The following is a 19,804-nucleotide window of genomic DNA, read 5'->3' as shown; positions in this document are numbered from 1 at the left end:
AGAATCAATTTTAGATGCTTCACACGTGAAACCAAACACAGACTTAATATTAATAATTTTTAATAAAAAATACTTAATAAGATGAATAACTATAAATTTTGTTTGAATATTATTAATATTTAACTGAATGTGAATTTAAGTCTCGGGTGGAAAATTGATTCTGAGTAATTTTAAGATATTTGGTTAAACAAAAATAGAATTGATTGTTTCTTTAAAATTGATAATATTTGAGGTTATAATTCATAACTTGTATCTCTAAAATTAATTTATAACTCTTAAATTCAATTCTGATAAAATCATTTCCAATTCTATTAAAATCAATTATGTCTCCCTCAAAATCAAACACAAACCCACCTTATACAATGAGAAGAAATGTTTATGAGTAAATAGAAAAGTGAAAAAGGAAAAGTTAGGGATGGTGGGGGCAAGAAAGTGCTACTACTAATTCAAAAGCCATTTCTTGAGAGTTGAGAGAGAAAGAAACAAAGAAAGAGAGAGAGAGTGGGAACATTCTGAAATTGGTTGGCTTTTTGTGTTTGTGCAGCTCTGGTGGTGGCTGTCATCAAAAGATGAGGAACAGCTCATCTTTCTCCACACTCATCTCTCCCTATTCCTTCACTTCTTCCTTCCTCTGATATATCAACCTCTTGGTATGCATGTATGTCTTCACCAATTCATATTATATTTTCAGTTGCAGCTTTTACTTTTCAACAACAACATGAAAATCTATTATTGATTTATTGTTTCTTAGGTTTTTACTATTGATGTCCAATTAGGTTAATTTCAATTTCAATGCAGCTTTATGTTGATTTAAAGTTTTGATAAAAATGTTTACTTTAACGTGTCCAATGATCTATTGTAACAACAAATATTTATGTTTTTGTTTACTTACTAGGTGGTTTTCTGAACTAATACCAAAATATGCTGTTTCCTCGTGTTTACAGGAATTCAAACAAAGGGACAAAGCTATAACATGGCTACTAGCGGTAGTAGAAGTAAAAAGTGAATGTTGTTGTTGAGTACTACAATGGAATTTGGTTTCTGAAATTTTGGTGAAGAGAAAGTGTGTTTTCTTGTGGTGTGTTGTGTCTAAATCCATTGTTGGAAACACCAACAACAAAAAAATAAGAGAAAAGAAACAAGTACCTAGATTCAAAACATAATTTTAATACTTTGTGGGGCGGTGGTGTCAGATTTAGCTAGTGGGGGTGTCTTTAACAAAGCTACTCTTTCTTTGAGAAAATTATTATTTTTATATATGAATGTGTTGGAGGTAGTTTGTTTTGTTGGTAATGTCTCCTAACATGGTTTAGATTAACTGGTTTCTTTGGTTTTTGTTACCAATTTAGTAAGCAACATGTTTTTTCTTTGAGTCTCTTTTCATTCAAGTCACAGAAAGAATAATAATATTAATAGTCAATATATAGTTTAAAAATTCATCTAACTGGCCTTGGTTTTAGGGGAAGATTCGGTCATACAAGGAAAAAACTTGATCCTTTTTTTTCTTCTAGCTTGGTTTTTACTCTTAACTAGTAAGTTTCTTGCATTTCATTGTTTGTTATTCAAACTTGGTTAAGAGTTTGTGGAGTAGGTGATTTGAGGTATTTTTGGAGGTTATTTTCTTTTTGGTCAAGATGAAGTTTATGAAACTTGGATCTAAGCCTGATTCTTTTCAAACTGATGGAGATAATGTCAGGTATGTGATTAGTTTCCTCTTTATACGGATCGGTTTTCTCTTGATTTGAATCATTTGATATTTGGTTTGGAGTGGAGTTCTTATTTATGATTCAGTTGGTTTCTTTTGTTTGGTTTTTGCTTGATTGTTTTGTGATTTTTAGAAACGCTGCTTATTTTAGTATTTATAGTATGAACACTTATCATTTAAGTGCTTGTGTATAAGTTATTTCTAGAAGAAACAATAAAGCAAAGGCAAACGGTTTTCATATAAGCTATAAGCTGTTTTCATAAGCGATTCTGGAGAGCCTATGGACATGTGATGAGTTGTTTCAATAATCTTTTTCAACTAGTCTGACAAGTGTTTATGTGAAAAGTAAATCCAAACAGATCCTTAAATTGAGGATAAATATGCTCGAAGTTCTATTTTTTTTATCGGTCTAGCATGCTAGAAAATGTACTATTGCTTGTCATACTGCAGTAGGTTTAATATTATTTCTCTTTTGATTTGTTTGTTTCATTCAAAATTAATGTAAAGTGGCATATATTTGTCTAGGTATGTGGCAACTGAGCTCGCATCGGACATAGTCGTTAATGTTGGAGATGTAAAATTTTATCTACATAAGGTAAAGTTCCATTCTATCTAGAACTCTTTTTTTATCAACTGTCCGCGTTTGCTACATAAGTTTATTTGGTTCGATTATCCTTTAGGCCGCTGATTGAATCTTTACATGTTCATTATCTGCAGTTTCCACTTCTGTCCAAAAGTTTACGCTTGCAAAAGTTAGTTTCAAACCCAGACGAAGAGAACGATGAAGTTCACATCCATGACATTCCCGGAGGCCCTATTGCTTTTGAAATATGTGCGAAATTCTGTTATGGTATGGTAGTTACTCTAAATGCGTACAACGTGGTTGCGGCTCGTTGTGCAGCGGAGTATCTCGAGATGTATGAAACAGTTGAAAAGGGAAATCTCATCTACAAGATTGAAGTCTTCCTCAATTCCAGCATTTTCAGGAGCTGGAAAGACTCGATCATTGTTCTACAAACAACCAAACCTCTTCTTCCGTGGTCAGAAGAACTTAAGATCGTGAGCCATTGTATGGAGTCGATAGCTACCAAGGCTTCGATGGATCCATCCAAGGTGGAGTGGTCATACACATACAACAGGAAAAAGCTTCCGTCGGAAAACGGAAATGATTCGCACTGGAATGGTGTGAGGAAGCAACTTATGGTTCCGAAGGATTGGTGGGTGGAAGATCTTTGCGAGCTTCAACTCGATCTCTATAACCGAGTCATGTCAACAATAACGACTAACGGAAATGTTTCCGGCGTAGTAGTAGGAGAAGCTCTTAGTGCTTATGCCTCTAGAAGGTTGCCTGGCTTCACCAAGGGTGTTATCCAGAATGGTGATATCGCAAAGAATAGATTAGTGTTGGAGACTATTGTCGGTCTATTGCCGGAAGATATGGGAAGTGGCTCTTGCAGTTTCTCGCTCAAGTTATTAAAATTGGCTATTCAATTGGAATGTGAAGTGTCGGTGAGATCCGAACTGATGAGGAGAACAGGGCAGCGGCTTGAGGAGGCTACGGTGGCCGATCTTTTGATTTCTTCATCAACCGGGGAAACAACTTACGATGTTGAAACTGTGCAGAAGCTAGTTGAGGTGTTTGTAGCACATGAACATCAATCATTAATGGAAGAGGAATTGCAGGAGATCAAAAGTCCTAAGATGGTCCTAAATTCTTCTAGCAAGATAAAGGTAGCAAAGCTGGTTGATAGCTATCTTGCCGAGATTTCACGTGATCCTAATTTGCCTGTTTTAAATTTCGTGGGTATCGCGGATCTGGTATCAAGCTTCCCTAGACAGTCTCATGATGGCCTTTATCGCGCCATCGACATGTATTTAAAGGTTAGTTAGTTCTACCCGACATGTATCAAATGATTCCATTGACTTCAACCGAATTTCTGAGACTGACGCGATTATGTTATGCAGGAACATCCTGGAATCAGCAAAAGTGAGAGGAAAAGAATATGTCGATTGATGGACTGCAAGAAGCTGTCTGCAGAAGCTTGCATGCACGCGGTGCAGAATGAGCGGCTTCCTCTACGTGTTGTCGTGCAGGTTCTCTTCTTTGAGCAGATGAGAGCCTCAACAACATCATCATCTGGAGGCACAAACACTCCCGATCTTCCTGGATCTATCAGGGCCTTGCATCCCGGCTGTTCTCACGGTAGCTCGAGGTCTACAACCACCAACACAGAAGAGGAGTGGGATGCAGTGGCAACAGCAGAAGACATAAAAGTTCTTAAAGGCGAACTCGCCGCACTAAAATTATCAGGCGGGAGTAGCCAGAGTAGTGACAGAAACAGCAACAACGCAGACAAAGTCGCTGCTAACAAAATGAAAGGCTTCCTCATGTCAAAGAAAATATTCTCCAAGCTTTGGTCGAACAAAGAAAAAAACGGAGAGATTACTAGCTCTGATACATCCGAAAGCCCTGCTTCTACTGTTGTTGAGGAGACGAAGTCTACGCCGTCTAGAAGTAGAAGGCATTCGGTATCTTAAAATATTTTGTTTTGCAGATTTCAAGCGCCGTTGCATCGTGTTGTATAATCGTTGATCACTTCGGTGGCATTAGGAGATAGAGCTTACTTGACATCTTCTAGCTGATACTGAAGGTTGTTTGTGGCTACTATTAGAGATGAGGTTAATGAGGGACCCGGTTTTGTTTTACTGTAATGGGAGAAGGATTATCATTACCTAATCAAGTGTTATTAAGACAATTTGTAAGCATTTTTAAGATATAAGGTTAACTAACTAGAATGAAATGCTAATGAGCTTATATAACTAACTGGAATGAAATGCTAGGCTCAATTGCCTGGTTCTAGTTGTATTGGTTCTTATGTAACTTGCATTACACTACTGTTTTGTTTGGTTAATCTTGTGTTTTCAACTTTTCACTAATTCTGACCTACTTTGATGGTTATGATACAACATAGACATTGTTGCAATTTCTTTAACTTTTCACTCTAATATAGTTTTAATTTTTCACTCTAATATAGTAGGTAAAAAAAGTTTAAAGAAAATTTAGTGTTAATGTTAGGTAGCAGCATAACTAAATTAATTCAAGAAATAATCACCATGCCCTTTTAATAGTCAACTTTCATGTACGATTTGGACAAGTCAAAAATGGTTTGTGACTTTTGTGCTTCTTTTTTGTTGTTGTTGCTTTTCCTTGTCTTTGAAGGGTGTTACTCAATGTTGATTTTTAGATGTTTTGGTCCAAAGAAGTGGACCTTATTACAAGGATAACACTAATTGGATCATTATTTTCAAGGAAGTGATCACACATGTCCAGCCCCACCTGAATATATCTTTTTTTTTTAAAACAACCCACCTTAATATTAGGGGAATTTCTCATTGCACCAATATAGAATGAAAAACTCATCTGAAATCTTCAAAATGTTGTTCGGATATATATATATATATATATATATATATATATATATATATATATATATATATATATATATATATATATATATATATATATATATATATATATATATATATATATATATATATATATATATATATATATATATATATATATATATATATATATATATATATATATATATATATATATATATATATATATGGGGACGACTCAAGTAAGAACACTTGGTTATTATGAGAAATGAGAACAATGAATCACAACCATTAGATTTAGATTTGTTGATTTTAATGGGCAGGATATGTTTCTCTTTCTATGTTGATTTAAAATAAATAATAAGAATCCTAGAAAGAGAAACAAATCATGTCCATTAAAATCAACAAATCTAAATCTAATGGTTGTGATTCATTGTTCTCATTTCTCATAATAACCAAGTGTTCTCACTTGAGTCGTCCCCTATATATATATATATATATATATATATATATATATATATATATATATATATATATATATATATATATATATATATATCCGAAGGCACCCTTTTCACATTTTAGGTGTTTCAGATATATGCATATCCGACTGCATCCTTTTCACATTTTTAAATATTTCGAATATGCATATCCGAAAATATCATGAGTCAGTTTCGATATGCATATCCGAAATATGATGAGTCCTTCATTTTTAAAAACAACATTAAATTGTTACAATCGGAGCATCATAGTAACTAAAATTAATACCTCATATTATCCGACAAAATGTTATGAAAATAAAAAATACATAGACTATAGTAAAAAACGATATCATAATATAGAAATAGTTGTTCGGATAAGTGCAAAATGTTGAAATATTACAACACCGAAAAAGTCATCAATAAACATAGACTACTTCAACTATTGAGTATGCCTAATGCGAGCTCACTGAGACCTCCTCTGCCTCATATACGCCGTCGCACCAGACGTCTCACTGACTACCCTCTGCACCATGACAAATGCCTCTGGACTGCCCTCCTCAATGATCCCTCTCTCAAATGCCTCATGCCCAATCAACTGTATCCGCTGACATATCGGCAGGAGATCAGTGGCATGATCATCCTCGGCCTGCTGATTCTCCAAGAGCTCCTCGTGCGCTGGCCTAGGTGGACGCCCTGGAGCATCAGGTGTTATGATATGATGTGACACCTGATAAAACCATATCACATACCCATCTACACAGTGCCATCTCTAGGTGGCCCGCATGCTCCGATATTCATCTAGCACCACGTGATGCGCCCAATCCTGAAAGATAGCAGTGAGATCTCGGCAGGTAACGGTGTCTGAAGCAACCTCAAATGGAGATCTTGGTATCATCTACACACGCCCAAATTGTCTCATGCACCGCTTCGGCAGATATATGACCATGGTGTTGGCCCCACATGCCAACCATCCGGAATATAATGCGATACGGTCGAATGGGAAAACATCACTGTAATCACTAAAGAGCGTCTACCTGATGTCATCATGAGCAGTACGATCGAGGTATACACGATATAGCCCCACTTTCTGATTCCCCCTAGGGAGGACGTATCGTGCAGCCCTAGGCATGGTGTCAATGTACAAGGGATCAAGATGGTAGCCGTGGATGCGATGAAAGTAAGAGATGATCCATCTCTGAAACACAAATACTATAATATGTTAGTACACGTTAAAAAATAACATATTAAATGTGATATAATTAAAAATAAATGTACAGTGAGGAGTGTACAAGAGCCAGTCAATTGTTTGGTCCTCCAGTTGCATGCTTCATTCAGCTTCTGGTATATTATACTAGAATGGCACCCCCTAATTCCACTCATGAACTGTAGTCAAATTAATAAAGTACCGGAGGTATGTCATGTCCATGTAGGTTTCACTTTTGTCAACAATGAGGGACGTGCCAACCAAGAACATGAACCAACACCGCAAGGCGCAAGCTCGATGGTACTCAACAAAAACACGATCACCCTCCTCCTCAGACTCCGTTGCCGCCACCAAGTGGTTCTCATAAAGCTCTTTCAGGCTGGAGAATCAGATAGTGCCCCATTAGTTGTTCTCCACTCAACATCAGTCATATATGGGTCCATACCCAAATAATACACCATCCACTCGATGGCCTCAACTCTCTGCATCTGAGAATGGTCCAATAACCTCCCTCTGATAGGCAGGTGGAGCAGATAGGCCACATCGTGCAGTGTGATCGTTAACTCTTGAACATAAAAATGGAAAGACGATGTCTACTTGTGCCACCTTTCGGCAAATGCCCCCCGCATGCCGAGGCTAATGGTGACATATCCAGTACAACATAATCCGCCAAGACCGGATCCAGCAACAACATCATTAAACCACTGAGCCTGCGGTTTAAAGAGATCAAATACTTTTCTCAAATAGTTCACGGATTTTATGGGCATCTGTTCTTGTAACAACAAAAAAGCAACAATGTTAGATCCGCGATAAACCTTTTATATTCATTTCAACTATTTGTAATTAAAACGTTTAAATTAGAAAGTGAAATAAAAAACAACCTCGCCGTCCCAAATATGTCGAGCGGCGTGGTCATGATAGTATATTAAGATAGATGTGTCTGAAGGCCCTCTCGGATAGCCTCCCACCTGTGTGTCCCGAGTAATATCCTAAGCATCCTCGTCGTGCTCGGGGTGAACCTCGGGTACCTTCTTCTCCTCATGTACCATCTTCTCCACCTCACGAGACGAAGACGCCCGAGACAGCAGACTCCTTGGTGTATATGAGGATCCTGCGGGCGCCTCATCCATTTGGACTTAGACTCGGACTCGACCCCTTCCCCGAGTCACCCCTTGTTGCGCGGCTCTCTCGCATAGAGCTGAGGTTGTTTGTGTCTGCCTCCCCTGTCTAAGTCAATCGGTCGCTGCCTGGTTATCAGCCATTTTCCTTAAAAAAATGCCACTAGTAAGAGTATGATGAAAACATAATTGAAAATTAAAAAAAATAACTTATAACTAATTTCGGAAGTGCATATCTGAAACTGGTCAGAGGTGACTTCGGATATGCACTTCAAAAATTACATGCGAACAACCATTTTGGGCAGACTTCCATTTCTTGCCCTAACTCATCCAAAATCCGATTTTTTTCCATATAAAAACTATCATTGAACTACAATAACTTCAACCTACAACGTTATCCTAATTTCTAACAAGCCCTAATAACATTTCGAAGCTAGAGTGAAAAGTTGTGGAAACTTACAATTTCTTGAAGCTTTGAGTATAACTTTAATGGAGCTTTGAATCCTTATGAATGCTTGGATGGGAGTTCTAGAGTAGAAATTTTTTGAATAGAACTTGGTACAAATGAGTTTGAAGTGCAAATTTTGTATTGAAGAGAATGAAAATAGAAGGGGTGGTTGTTTGCGTTTTGTGAAAAACCCCATAATATTTCCGATATGCATATCCGAAGACAATCTTTTTTATAAAAAAGGGTGATTTCGGAGATGCATATCCGAAGACACCTTTTTAAAAAAAAAGTGATTTCGGATATGCATATCCGAAATATAGGGGTGTTTTGGGGTTTTCACCGCGGGTCTGTGAGTATGTTTGTGGGAACAATGATAATTTCCCTAATATTGGTGAAAGAAAGTGATTAAAAATATAATAGTTTATACTTCCTCTGTCTCAAATTAGGTGTTTGTACTTGATCGAGAGAAAGAATTTGCTCATGCATGAATGATGAGAGACTGTGTGTTTTCTCCCTTGAATTTATGATGAGAGTTAGAATAAAGGGGTAATTCAATTGAACCTTCCAATAGTAAGGAGTTTATGAGATTATAAGAACATTGCATGAACAACGCTAGACGAGTCGATGGAACAATTGATTATAGGCTCCTCGAAATAGGATTGTTAAGGAATTATGTGAGCACATTTGATTCTAGTAGCGATAGTGATTCTCTTTCTTCTCGTTCTTTCTCAAGAAATATAAATTTGTCAATGGATTTTGGTTCATCAAAGTGCTCAAGAGTGGATGATTTTGAGACAAACTACACCTGTAATCTGACAACGACCTCCTTTCAAGAGACATGTGAATTTATTTGTAACATGCGGTGAGGGAGAGGTGATCTTAGATTCGTGCTCCAAAGTGTAGCAGACTGACATGGTCTCCCCAGAGGATTCTCCCCACACCTTCTTTTACATGTACATGCTAGCTGTTCATGAACTTGGGGCGTCCACTCTTCACCCATTTTAAATCAGAGGTTCTTGCGACTATTGATTTCGCTTCCTCACATATAACTCCCATTGATTGGGATTTTATAAGAAAGGTCAAGATTGTTTGCCTGTGCCCTGGAGGTTTACCCTACCACTGAGATTTTCTTTTCTTTCTAAGATACTAAGGATGAACCCAAAAGAGGTTAGTTGACCATATGTGCCATGCCGAAAGGAACATTATTTACCCCTCATTCTAATCATTACAAACACCAACAAGATAGGTTTGTGAGAGTGATAGGGAGAGATGGGGTATTCATGGTAACCACAGGGGAAGGTGATGCCTATCGATTTCCCCTATATTGGACAGAGAATCTCTTGTCCATAATTAGCTTCAATTTCAAGTTTTTAACCAAAATAGAGAGATGGGAGGGGTGGTTAATGTCATGGATGAGTTTAACCAAAACAGAGAGAAAGGGGCGATTCTTCTAAAATATTTATCTTTTGATTATACTTATTTTACACACAATATCTTAGTATAACCACCTCATTATGAGACTTTTAAGGAAAATCTTGATCCTCAATATGATGTAAAATTATGAAAAATATTATTATATGACTTATTTGTCACACTTGATACTTTTTGTTCCTTTCAAACATATGTTTTTCTTTTTCTTGTAACGAGCTTAATAATAAATTTGAGAATCACGGCTTCTCTCATCTCATTGATGATAAAATTTATACACACCTATCTTATTTATATCTACTCAAGAGCATACATCAAATAACATCTAAGATCATAATCCTGTCATATTTTTGTAAAAGTTTGTTATCTTTAAAATATCAAAAATATTTTTCCTCAACACTTGGCAGAGGCCCCTAAGGCCAACTTGAAGGTAGTACCCAAGTGTCCTTTTCGGATAAGCATTAAGGCGCCAAAAGCTACGTTAGTGCTCATTTCCTTTTTGTTGAATATTTTACCAACTATTTCTTTTCTAATTGCTTCTTTAATAACTTTGTTCTCATCTTCATTTCTTTATCTTTTATTTTGACATCATTAACCTCTTACTTCTCTTCATTAAAATTCTGTTGTAATAATGAGGTTATTTTCTTTGTTTTAGAATTTATTTCTTCATCCAACTAAATAAAATGACTACATTTCTTGTAGCCTTGAAACTGGAAACTTCAATGGAGATGAAAGAATATTAAAAAATTACAAATCGTGTCCTGGGTAAAACAAGACAATAGTCAAATCTACAAAAATTAAAACATACATTATATGTCCCATTGAAACGGTGACTTGGGTTTGCATCAGCCCATGTCTTTATCAATAGAGCATCAATATCGGATTTGCATTCATACCCCAAAGAGTGAGATTTGTTTCTCGTGGTGAAAACTGAGTGATGCGACATCTTGGTTGGCAAGGATGATTGAAGCTTCTTTCGTTTGCTTTGATAAGTCAACAAAGAAAGAAAAGCGTTTGTAAAATCTAGATTTCTATGGTTCTTATGGGTTTGGAAGGAAGAAAATGAACGTGACAAAATTTGAAAATAAAAAAAAATACTTACAATATAAATTAATTAATTAAAATATTTTAAAGATTTTATTAGAAAAACCTATAAATATTTTTTTAATACACACTTGTTTACTTGTTGCCACAATGACAATGTCATGTATTAAATGAGAATATTATATGTGCAAAAATGAATGAGGGACCCAAAAAAATCTAAAATACAAAAACCAAAAAATTAATTTTTAAAATAGGGAACAAAAACGTTAAAACCACATCTATATATATATATATATATATATATATATATATATATATATATATATATATATATATATATATATATATATATATATATATATATATATATATATATATATATATATATATAAAATCATGAGTTCACCAAACATGTGCAAGGTTCTAAAAAGGGCCACACTTTGGTAAAGTTTTATTTTTTTTCCTTCTTTCTTCTTACTTTTGTTCTTCATTTTATATTGAAAAAAAAAAGAAGAGAAATAGATACAGAAAATAAAAAAATACAAAAAAAGAGAAAGGGAAAAATAATCAAAAGTTTCAATTAAAAAATTTTTTTGGTAATTTTTTGCCAAATTTTAGTTTCTTATAGTGGTTAATTATGGAAGACAAACATAAAAAGAAAAATTTTGTTACAAGATGTCTTGTGAATTATAAAGTTTGTGACTAGTTATTTGATAAAAAATATTGGATCAACAATACAAGTACAACTATGATGGAGAAATTGAGATTTTCGATTCTTGAGCATTCAAAGTCATATATACTTTATAGCCTCGAGGATCCTGGATTTAAAGATATGAATAATATTTTGGTGACCAAACAAGTAAGTATGTCATTCATGCTTGAAGAATACAAAGATTAAGTGTTATGTGATGTGGTGCCTTCAAAAACGAGGGAGTTATTACTCGGGCTTCCATGTCATAAATAAAATCGGTTAAAGCATGATCATCTCCCAAATACATACTCATTTTTATATAAAAGTCAACAAATTATTCTTGTTCCAAAAACAAAGATCAAAATCAAATCTTGAAAAGAGGAAGTGAGGAAAAAATAAATGTTGAAAGTGTTGCCAATGAAGAAAAGAAAGAAACAATCATTAAAAAATAGATAGCAATAGTAAAGAAAAACAAAAGAGAGAAAAGATGTTCACGAGGAAGTGAAGAAAAAGAAAAGTCGTAAAAGAAAAGAAGGAGAGAAGATTGAGAAGAAAAACCACTTTGAAAAGATAGAAGAAAAACTAAATAAATTCCAAAAGGAGAGAAAAGATCAAATAGAGAGAATTTTTCTTTTCGATATATATATATATATATATATATATATATATATATATATATATATATATATATATATATATATATATATATATATATATATATATATATATATATATATATATATATATATATATATATATATATGTGTGTATGTATCAAGTAGGAGGAATTTTTAAATAAGAGATAAGAGGATTCAATGGTAATCATTGGATTAATCAAGAGAGAGAATTAAATTATTTATTAAAATAATAATATAATTATTATTTCTCTCTCTTGATTAATCCAATGGTTAGCATTGAATCATCTTATCTCTTATTTAAAAACCCTCCTACTTGATACATTCCCTATATATATATATATATATATATATATATATATATATATATATATATACACACACACACACACCATGAGTTCACTAATCATGTGGAAGGAAAGATACAAAATGCTCCAAATAAAATAAAATAATATTTTATTTACAGTTTTATTTTATAATAACTGAGCATTTTCATATTTGCTGGTCCACCTGCATTATTTTGGCCATATCCGAAATCCTGTGTGTCCGAGTTACATGATCTTTAATACGTTGAAAAACTTAAAACATGATCTTTAATGTGTAAGAGGATTAAACCATTAGACTAGATAAATAGTCTTGATGAATATTTATTGTCTATGCTTGCATTTGACTTCATCAAGATCATCTATCTAATTTAATGGTTAGTATTTAATCCTCTTATCCCTTTTATTTTAAAAATTCTCCTACTTGATATATATATATATATATATATATATATATATATATATATATATATATATATATAATGGACCTTTACTGAAGGATCCTTGTCTCACTATGTGGAAATGATACAATGGACCTTCACTGAAGGATCCTTGTTGCTCTACTAAGAATTTTTACGTTGGATCTTCACTAAAGGACCCTTACTGCCCTAAAAGGAAATGATTCATTGGACCTTCAATGAATGATCCTTGACAACTCAATATACTACTCAATTAATTCCAAATAAGGAACCATCTCCGTGTTAGCAAGCGACCAGGCCTAAGCCCTGAGGTGGAACACGCCTTAGGACTAAGCGTCAATACTATGAATAAAAGAAAATCTACATCATTAATAATTGTGTAGACACTCTGCCAAGGGATAGAATACAAATAATACACAAAATAAAACTCAACTCGCCCACGAGAAACACTTGAGTGACTCGCCCCATAAGGGAAATCTACTCAGTCAGCACGACATAAAGAAATACACCTCAAAACTAATTAAAATTACGAATAAAGAAATTTGAATGAAATAAGGCAATTGCCACAAGGTCCGAACCTTGTCTTTAAAAAGACCCCCGAAGGGTGATGTTACGAAACCCTTCTAACAAGGCAATGAAACAAATAGTAAAAAAGAAAGAGCTCAAGAGTTGGACAAACTCACCTTTAAGAAGTCTCACGTAAGAGAATTGAATATAGAAATATCGTTTGAGGGACTCAAGCATCAAAGTCTCGCTGAGGGGATTCAACTATCGAAGTATCGCTTGTGGGACTCGACCATCTAGTTCTTGCTTGAGGGACTCGACCATCAAATTTTTGCTTGAGAGACTCGACCTTAAAAATTTTGCTTGAGGATTCAACCATCTAAGTCTCGCTTGAGAGACTCACCTTTATGAAGTCTCCCCTAAGGGATTCAACCAAGTATGTCCCTTTTGAGGACTTGACTATCTAAGTCTCTCTTGAGATACCCCCCTTTACAAAGTCTCGCAAGAGAAACTTAACTATCTAATTCTCGTTTGGTAATAAATTACCTTATTCATGGGTTAAATCAATTCTCGCTTTTCAAGTCCTCGTGTGTGAGGGACAGTGTACTAGAATAATTTTATTGGACTATAAGAGATAGTCCATGATGAAAACGAAGTAAATGCAATAGTATTAAGCTTGGTCGCCCGAAGTGGTTTTAATCGTCCAAAATGGGCCTAATCGATCGAAGTTGGGCCTGAACACTCAATATGGGATCCATGATCAATTTCTCTTGTCTAATGTGGCCCATAAAGTGTACGCCATAGAAGAGGAAATTGTCCTCTATAATGGAGGAAGAATCAGTATTCCACTACTCTCATTACATGGCTTGTGAATGTTCCTATAAATATTCATGTCTAAAAATTGAAAATAGGGTCCATGAATCCACATAATCACCTATACAAAGTCTCTTGCAACCCTATGGAGCATACTCTTAACCTCATTATACTTTTTTGAGATTAGGAGTACAATATCTATTTGACTTTGATATCAATCGAAGAATTTTAATAAATTAGATAGTTACAAATTTTAACATACTATTATTATTTTTAAAGAATAATTAAGAATGACAAGAGTGACACATCTTTTGAAATTCGAGAGACTAATATTGACGGAACAAATAATAAGAGGATGAATCCTCATGCTCATAGCTAGGGGTGGAAATAGGCTAGGCTAGGCTAGGCTTTATAAGGCTTGGCCTGTCCTACGATAAACTTGAAAGGCCTGATTCTGGCCTGTGGTCTATAATAGGCTTTCTTTTTTGGCCTGGCCTGACCTTTTTAAAAGCCTGGTCTGGCCTGAAAGTCTATTTAAAAGCCTATTTTAAATTATGGTTTTCAATTAATCCATATTATTTAAGAAACCTTATAAGTCAGTCTATATATGCATATATTGGTCGGCCTATTTAACCTCTGTTCTAATACATATGCATATATAGGCTTGCCTATTTAGTCTTTTTTCTAATATATATGCAAATATAGTCCAATCTATTTAGCGTATTTTAAATATACATGAAAATATAGGTCGGCCTATAAGGTTTCATAGGCTTTTTTAATAGCCTAAGTCTGACCTATTTTATTAAATAAGTTTTTAAGAAAACTTAAGTCTGACTTTTTTGTTAAATAAGTCTGACCTGGCCTGGTCTTATATAGGCTAGGCCATAGGCCCCTGTAGGCCGGCCTGACCTATTCTCACCCCTACTCATAGTCGTCTATATTTTTCACCGGATGTTAGTCGTCTAATGAACTAACACTTAAATAATTAAACAATTCAGTGATCTCTCATTAAGTTTAACCGAATAATATAATTTATTACAATATATTGAGACACAAAGCTCAATCAAATTATTCATTAATAATTAATTATGAATTTAACCATAATATAATTTAATAATAATTAATTATGTTAATTCATAATTAATTGTTTAAATAATTAATCTAACATATTTAACCTACAAATATATATCAATCAATGCCGTATACTTTTGGCTTAAAAGTTTACACATTACAATTGCCCAGCTATTTGTCATTGTCTTCATGTCTTATGAACCCTCAATTGATTTGAACCAAAGACCCCAAATCCGTTCAGTTAGTCAACTTAACCTATACATGACGGAAAATGAAGGGAAAAAACTCACGGCAAGCATCTATCAACTGACCTTTCTGTTTCTTAGAAAAAAAACACTTCTCATTTTCTGTTCTTACATAACAAAATTGTCAATCATTACCCTTCAAGAAAGTTGAAATATTGCACCAAATCAATTGGAATGTGACATAATTGTACATTAGTGTAGGATTTAAATTCTTTTATAGTTTGATATTCAAAATTTCACTGCAAAGCTGTCCAGTCAACCGATTTAATGTAATGAAAAAATATCGGAAGGGAGCTGGAACCACTTGATGTTAGAATTGACCTTCGAACCGAATTAAACCGGTGGTGATAAAAAAAAAAATACTAACTTTTTATTAATAGATCTAAAACAGAGATTTTTATTGCATATTAATTCTGACTCGACTATACCTGTTAATATATTTTTAACAATGACTATCTTTGTCATATATTATAATGATTGAGTATCCCCACTTTTTTAAACTCTAAAATGTGACTAGGGGAATGAAACTTTACACCTAAATCATGTTTAATCAATAATTATAGTGACAATTAGGCAAGACTTAATTAGGATGTCTCATTCAAACCTTGCCTAACGCTACATATTCACAATTGACTAATACCAATACTGCATGCTTATAATTAATGTTTGTGGGGTTTATAAATTATAGGATGAGAAAAATCAAGCTTGCTTAGGGTTCGTTGAATTTGCCAAATTATAAAAGTTAAGTTAATTATTTAATTCATTGCTTTTTTCTTCTCGGAGACAAGGATTGCATGTGCCATTTTCTTTTTCTTTTTTGGTGTTAATTAGAGACAGATAGTTACAATTATAGGTGGAAAGTTTTGAACCTAATTAACACTAGACAAATTTAAAATGGGACAGGTTGACTATAATGCATTGTCTTACTAAAAAAATATCAGTCTAAGATGGTTGAGTATTTTTTAAAAATAGTTCTTTTTATATAAATTATAATTTTAATACTCTTATTTTATCTTTTATCTTTAAATTTAAGCAGTTTTTCTTTCTTTTACATATTTTTGCATTCAAAATTAATAATATATTTATTTTTAATGACACTTCTTTCCAAGATTATCATGGAGTTTCTCAAGATCCATCCAAATGAACAATGTCAGTTCTAACATGGAATTGTGAATCTAGCTCACTTCTCTATGTTTTTCAGCCTCTCTGTTTAGCCTATCTCTAGTTTCTTTTATTATATCTTGTTTTTGTTTGTCGCTTTTTCCATCGCATTTGTGCTCCTTTACATAGGTGTTCCTATTTTCTTGTATGTCTTTCTTCTCGTTTTATCTTTTCTTCATCCCTGATCTTTCTCTTTCCTTATGGCCTTCCTTCTCCTCCACCCTCTCCGATGGAGAACACCAAAGTACTCACATCAAATCCTCCTTAGATGCATTGTAATTCAACAAACCCTCTACTGAACATATTGAAACTAGCTATGACATCAATCAAGTGCTATCCTCCATCAAATAGAAAATCGACTTCTATAAAAACCCGCAAAATACCAATAAAATTTAGAATCTAGAGAATATTAGCATTCCCGTAAATTACCTAAGCCCAAACCAGAGAAACCTATTCATCGAGGATCTATTCAAAATGCCCTATTGAATATCCGGTGCAATCCTCAAAACTTTCCCGTGTATGAGCTTGGGTCTTTAATTTTCAAGATTACCATGAAAAAATAAGAGGATCACAAACATATTCTCAAAAGGAGTCATTGGATTTTTAGGAACTGGCCCATCCTAAAAGAGTGAAATGTAATTGCTCTTCTAAGTGACATGGAATTTATCATATCTCCAATATTGATTCAAGTTTGGGGCTTCCCGTTAATGGGAACCCCCCCCCCCCCCCAAAATGGGAATTAAACTAGAGGAAAACATGGGGAGGCTTGTGAAGTTGTTGTTTTGACATGCCATATAGATATACTATCGTCAAAGTAAAGGTCAAAATCAACATAAACAACCCTATGAAAACGGTCATGTACATTGGAAGCAAGGTCAATAGAGTCACTTGGGTGGACTTTAGGTATGAGAAGTCGTCTATGTTTTATTTTCAGTGTGGAATAATGGGGCATAATGAAGGGCATTTTAAGAATTCAAACAAAACAAAGGTATCTACCCCTTGGGGCCTTGATTGAGGTCAAACCAACAAGGAAGAAAACAAAAGCAGCAGATAGAAAGGCACTTTAGTAGTAACTCTACTAAAAGCCTATCATTAGTCACTTCAATCCCATTCATAGGACCATGCTACAACAACTTAATCCCCTATCCCCGGGAGACAAGGAAAAAAAATTTAACACAAAAAAGAACCTAATAATTGAGGATTCAAACCCTAACACATACAAATTGAACAAAAAAAAAGAAGAAGAACAAGTGGATTAGAGTCACCAACTAACACATTAAGAATCAGTATGTCATAAACAAAACAAACGGCACGCACAGTACAACAAGCAAACCTTGGGAAGAAGGTCAACTAAGAAACATGACAATTATGTCCTTGTTATAAGAGGTTGGGAAACCCCCAAACCATCAAAACTCTGAAAATTATTATTCTTTATAATTCTCCTGGATTCTTTTTTCTATGTGAACTAAGAAACTTGCAAATGATAAAATCTACAACCTTCTTCTTCGGATTGGCAATCCCACCAATCTTCATAGTGTTAGTTTTAATAATGAAGGGGGGGTTATGACATGGTGTCTTGCTTTCCTATGGAGCAAAGATGTACATCTCAACATCTTACATTCAAATAATTATTTCATTGATTTCTACATCTTTCCTAATTCCGATCACATTAGTTCTAATTTTGATTATATTTTGAGAGGAACGTGTTTGTATGGATAATGAAAAAGTAATCTAAAAAAATTCTAACTTGCTCTCTTATATCAAATCTTCCTCAATATTATAACTATCCTAATAGCCTTTTATTTGGTGATCTGAATTTGTTAACAAATGATAAGGAAAAAAGGGGGAACCTCCTGGATCTAAAAATTACAAACACTATTAATAACATTATCTCTGTCTGTTCGCTCAATGACTTAGAATTCCAAACCAACATAGAAACTTGGTTCAATAACCAAGAGGGACCTTATTTTATTTCTACCAACTTGGACAGGTCCATGACTACAAATGGTGGATTAATATTTTCCCTCAATACATCAACAACCACCTTCCTAGACAAAGTTGTGATCATAATCCCATAATTATCAATTTTAGCCCTACTAATAATCACAATTAGTTCAGGAAAAAGGGGCAAAAAAACCTCATCATTATTCTCAACACATATCAAGGCAGCAGATAAATCTTATGAAATAAAAAATGATGCTTCACAGGAATATTAATAATACTACTAAAGAAAAGATCAAGACAATCCTCAACATTCCCATATATGATAGCATCGAGAATTACTTAGGCCTCCCCGCCAAAATTGACCTATCAAAAGCTCACTGTTTTAAGTTCATTTTGGACAAGGTTATAAAAAGACTTAAAGGATGGAAAAGAATAAACCTATTTTTTGTAGGAAGGGATACCGTGATCAAATATTTCGTGCAAGCAATTCCCACATACATTATGAGCTTCTTCCTCATCCCAAAATCCACATGCAAGAAATGGAAGGGATTATAAAAAAAAATTGATGGGTGACAAGGACAATGAGAGTAAAATCCAATTGAAAAGGTGGAATACCCTATGCAAACCTAAATATGAATGAGGCATGGGCTTCCGATCTCTTAGAAATTTCAATGAGGCTTTGCTGGCCAAACAATGCTAGAGAATCCATATTAACCCTAACGCTCTCATGACCAGAATTCTAAAGGCTAAATATTCTCCAAAATATGATATCCTCAAAGAAAAGATTGGCAATAATCTTATTTACCTATGGAGAAGCATCCAACATAGCAGCTAGGTCATTAAGAAAGGTATACTAGAACATTTGGAAAGGGGGGAAACAACATTTGGGAAGACAGCTAGATCCCAAGTCAATGTGGGTTTAAACTCCTGACACACAAACCCTTGGATATAAGGCTAAACAGAGTCAAGAACCTAATTGATGAAGGAAACCATTATTGGACCAAAATCTAATAAACAATCTTTTCCTCCAAATTGATATAGAAGTTATTCTTAACATCCCACTCATCAATAGAGAAGAAGATGATCTATCTTGACGAATGGTCACTAATAATGGCCATTTCACAGTCAAGTTAGGGTATAATTGTATAATAATTAAACTACTAA

At 34.2% G+C, this 19,804-nt stretch overlaps 1 protein-coding gene across 2 annotated transcripts; it reads left to right on the top strand.

The window, feature by feature from the left end:
• The first annotated feature begins 387 nt into the window (after positions 1-387).
• LOC131652263 (BTB/POZ domain-containing protein NPY3-like) lies at positions 388-4,525 on the top strand. Of its 2 annotated transcripts, none has more exons than XM_058922071.1 (5): positions 388-650; positions 945-1,696; positions 2,231-2,300; positions 2,423-3,586; positions 3,671-4,525. In XM_058922071.1, exons 2-5 carry the CDS (start codon positions 1,635-1,637, stop codon positions 4,241-4,243), a joined length of 1,869 nt encoding a protein of 622 aa, XP_058778054.1. In that variant the 5' UTR covers positions 388-650; positions 945-1,634; the 3' UTR covers positions 4,244-4,525. The 2 variants fall into 2 exon arrangements, with proteins under 2 accessions (XP_058778054.1, XP_058778053.1); XM_058922070.1 differs by having other exon boundaries at positions 388-658.
• The last annotated feature ends 15,279 nt before the right edge of the window (positions 4,526-19,804 follow it).

This window comes from Vicia villosa, linkage group LG2 (genome assembly GCF_029867415.1).
Source record: "Vicia villosa cultivar HV-30 ecotype Madison, WI linkage group LG2, Vvil1.0, whole genome shotgun sequence".
NCBI lineage: Eukaryota > Viridiplantae > Streptophyta > Magnoliopsida > Fabales > Fabaceae > Vicia > Vicia villosa.
This window is presented reverse-complemented; position numbering and strand designations above follow the sequence as displayed.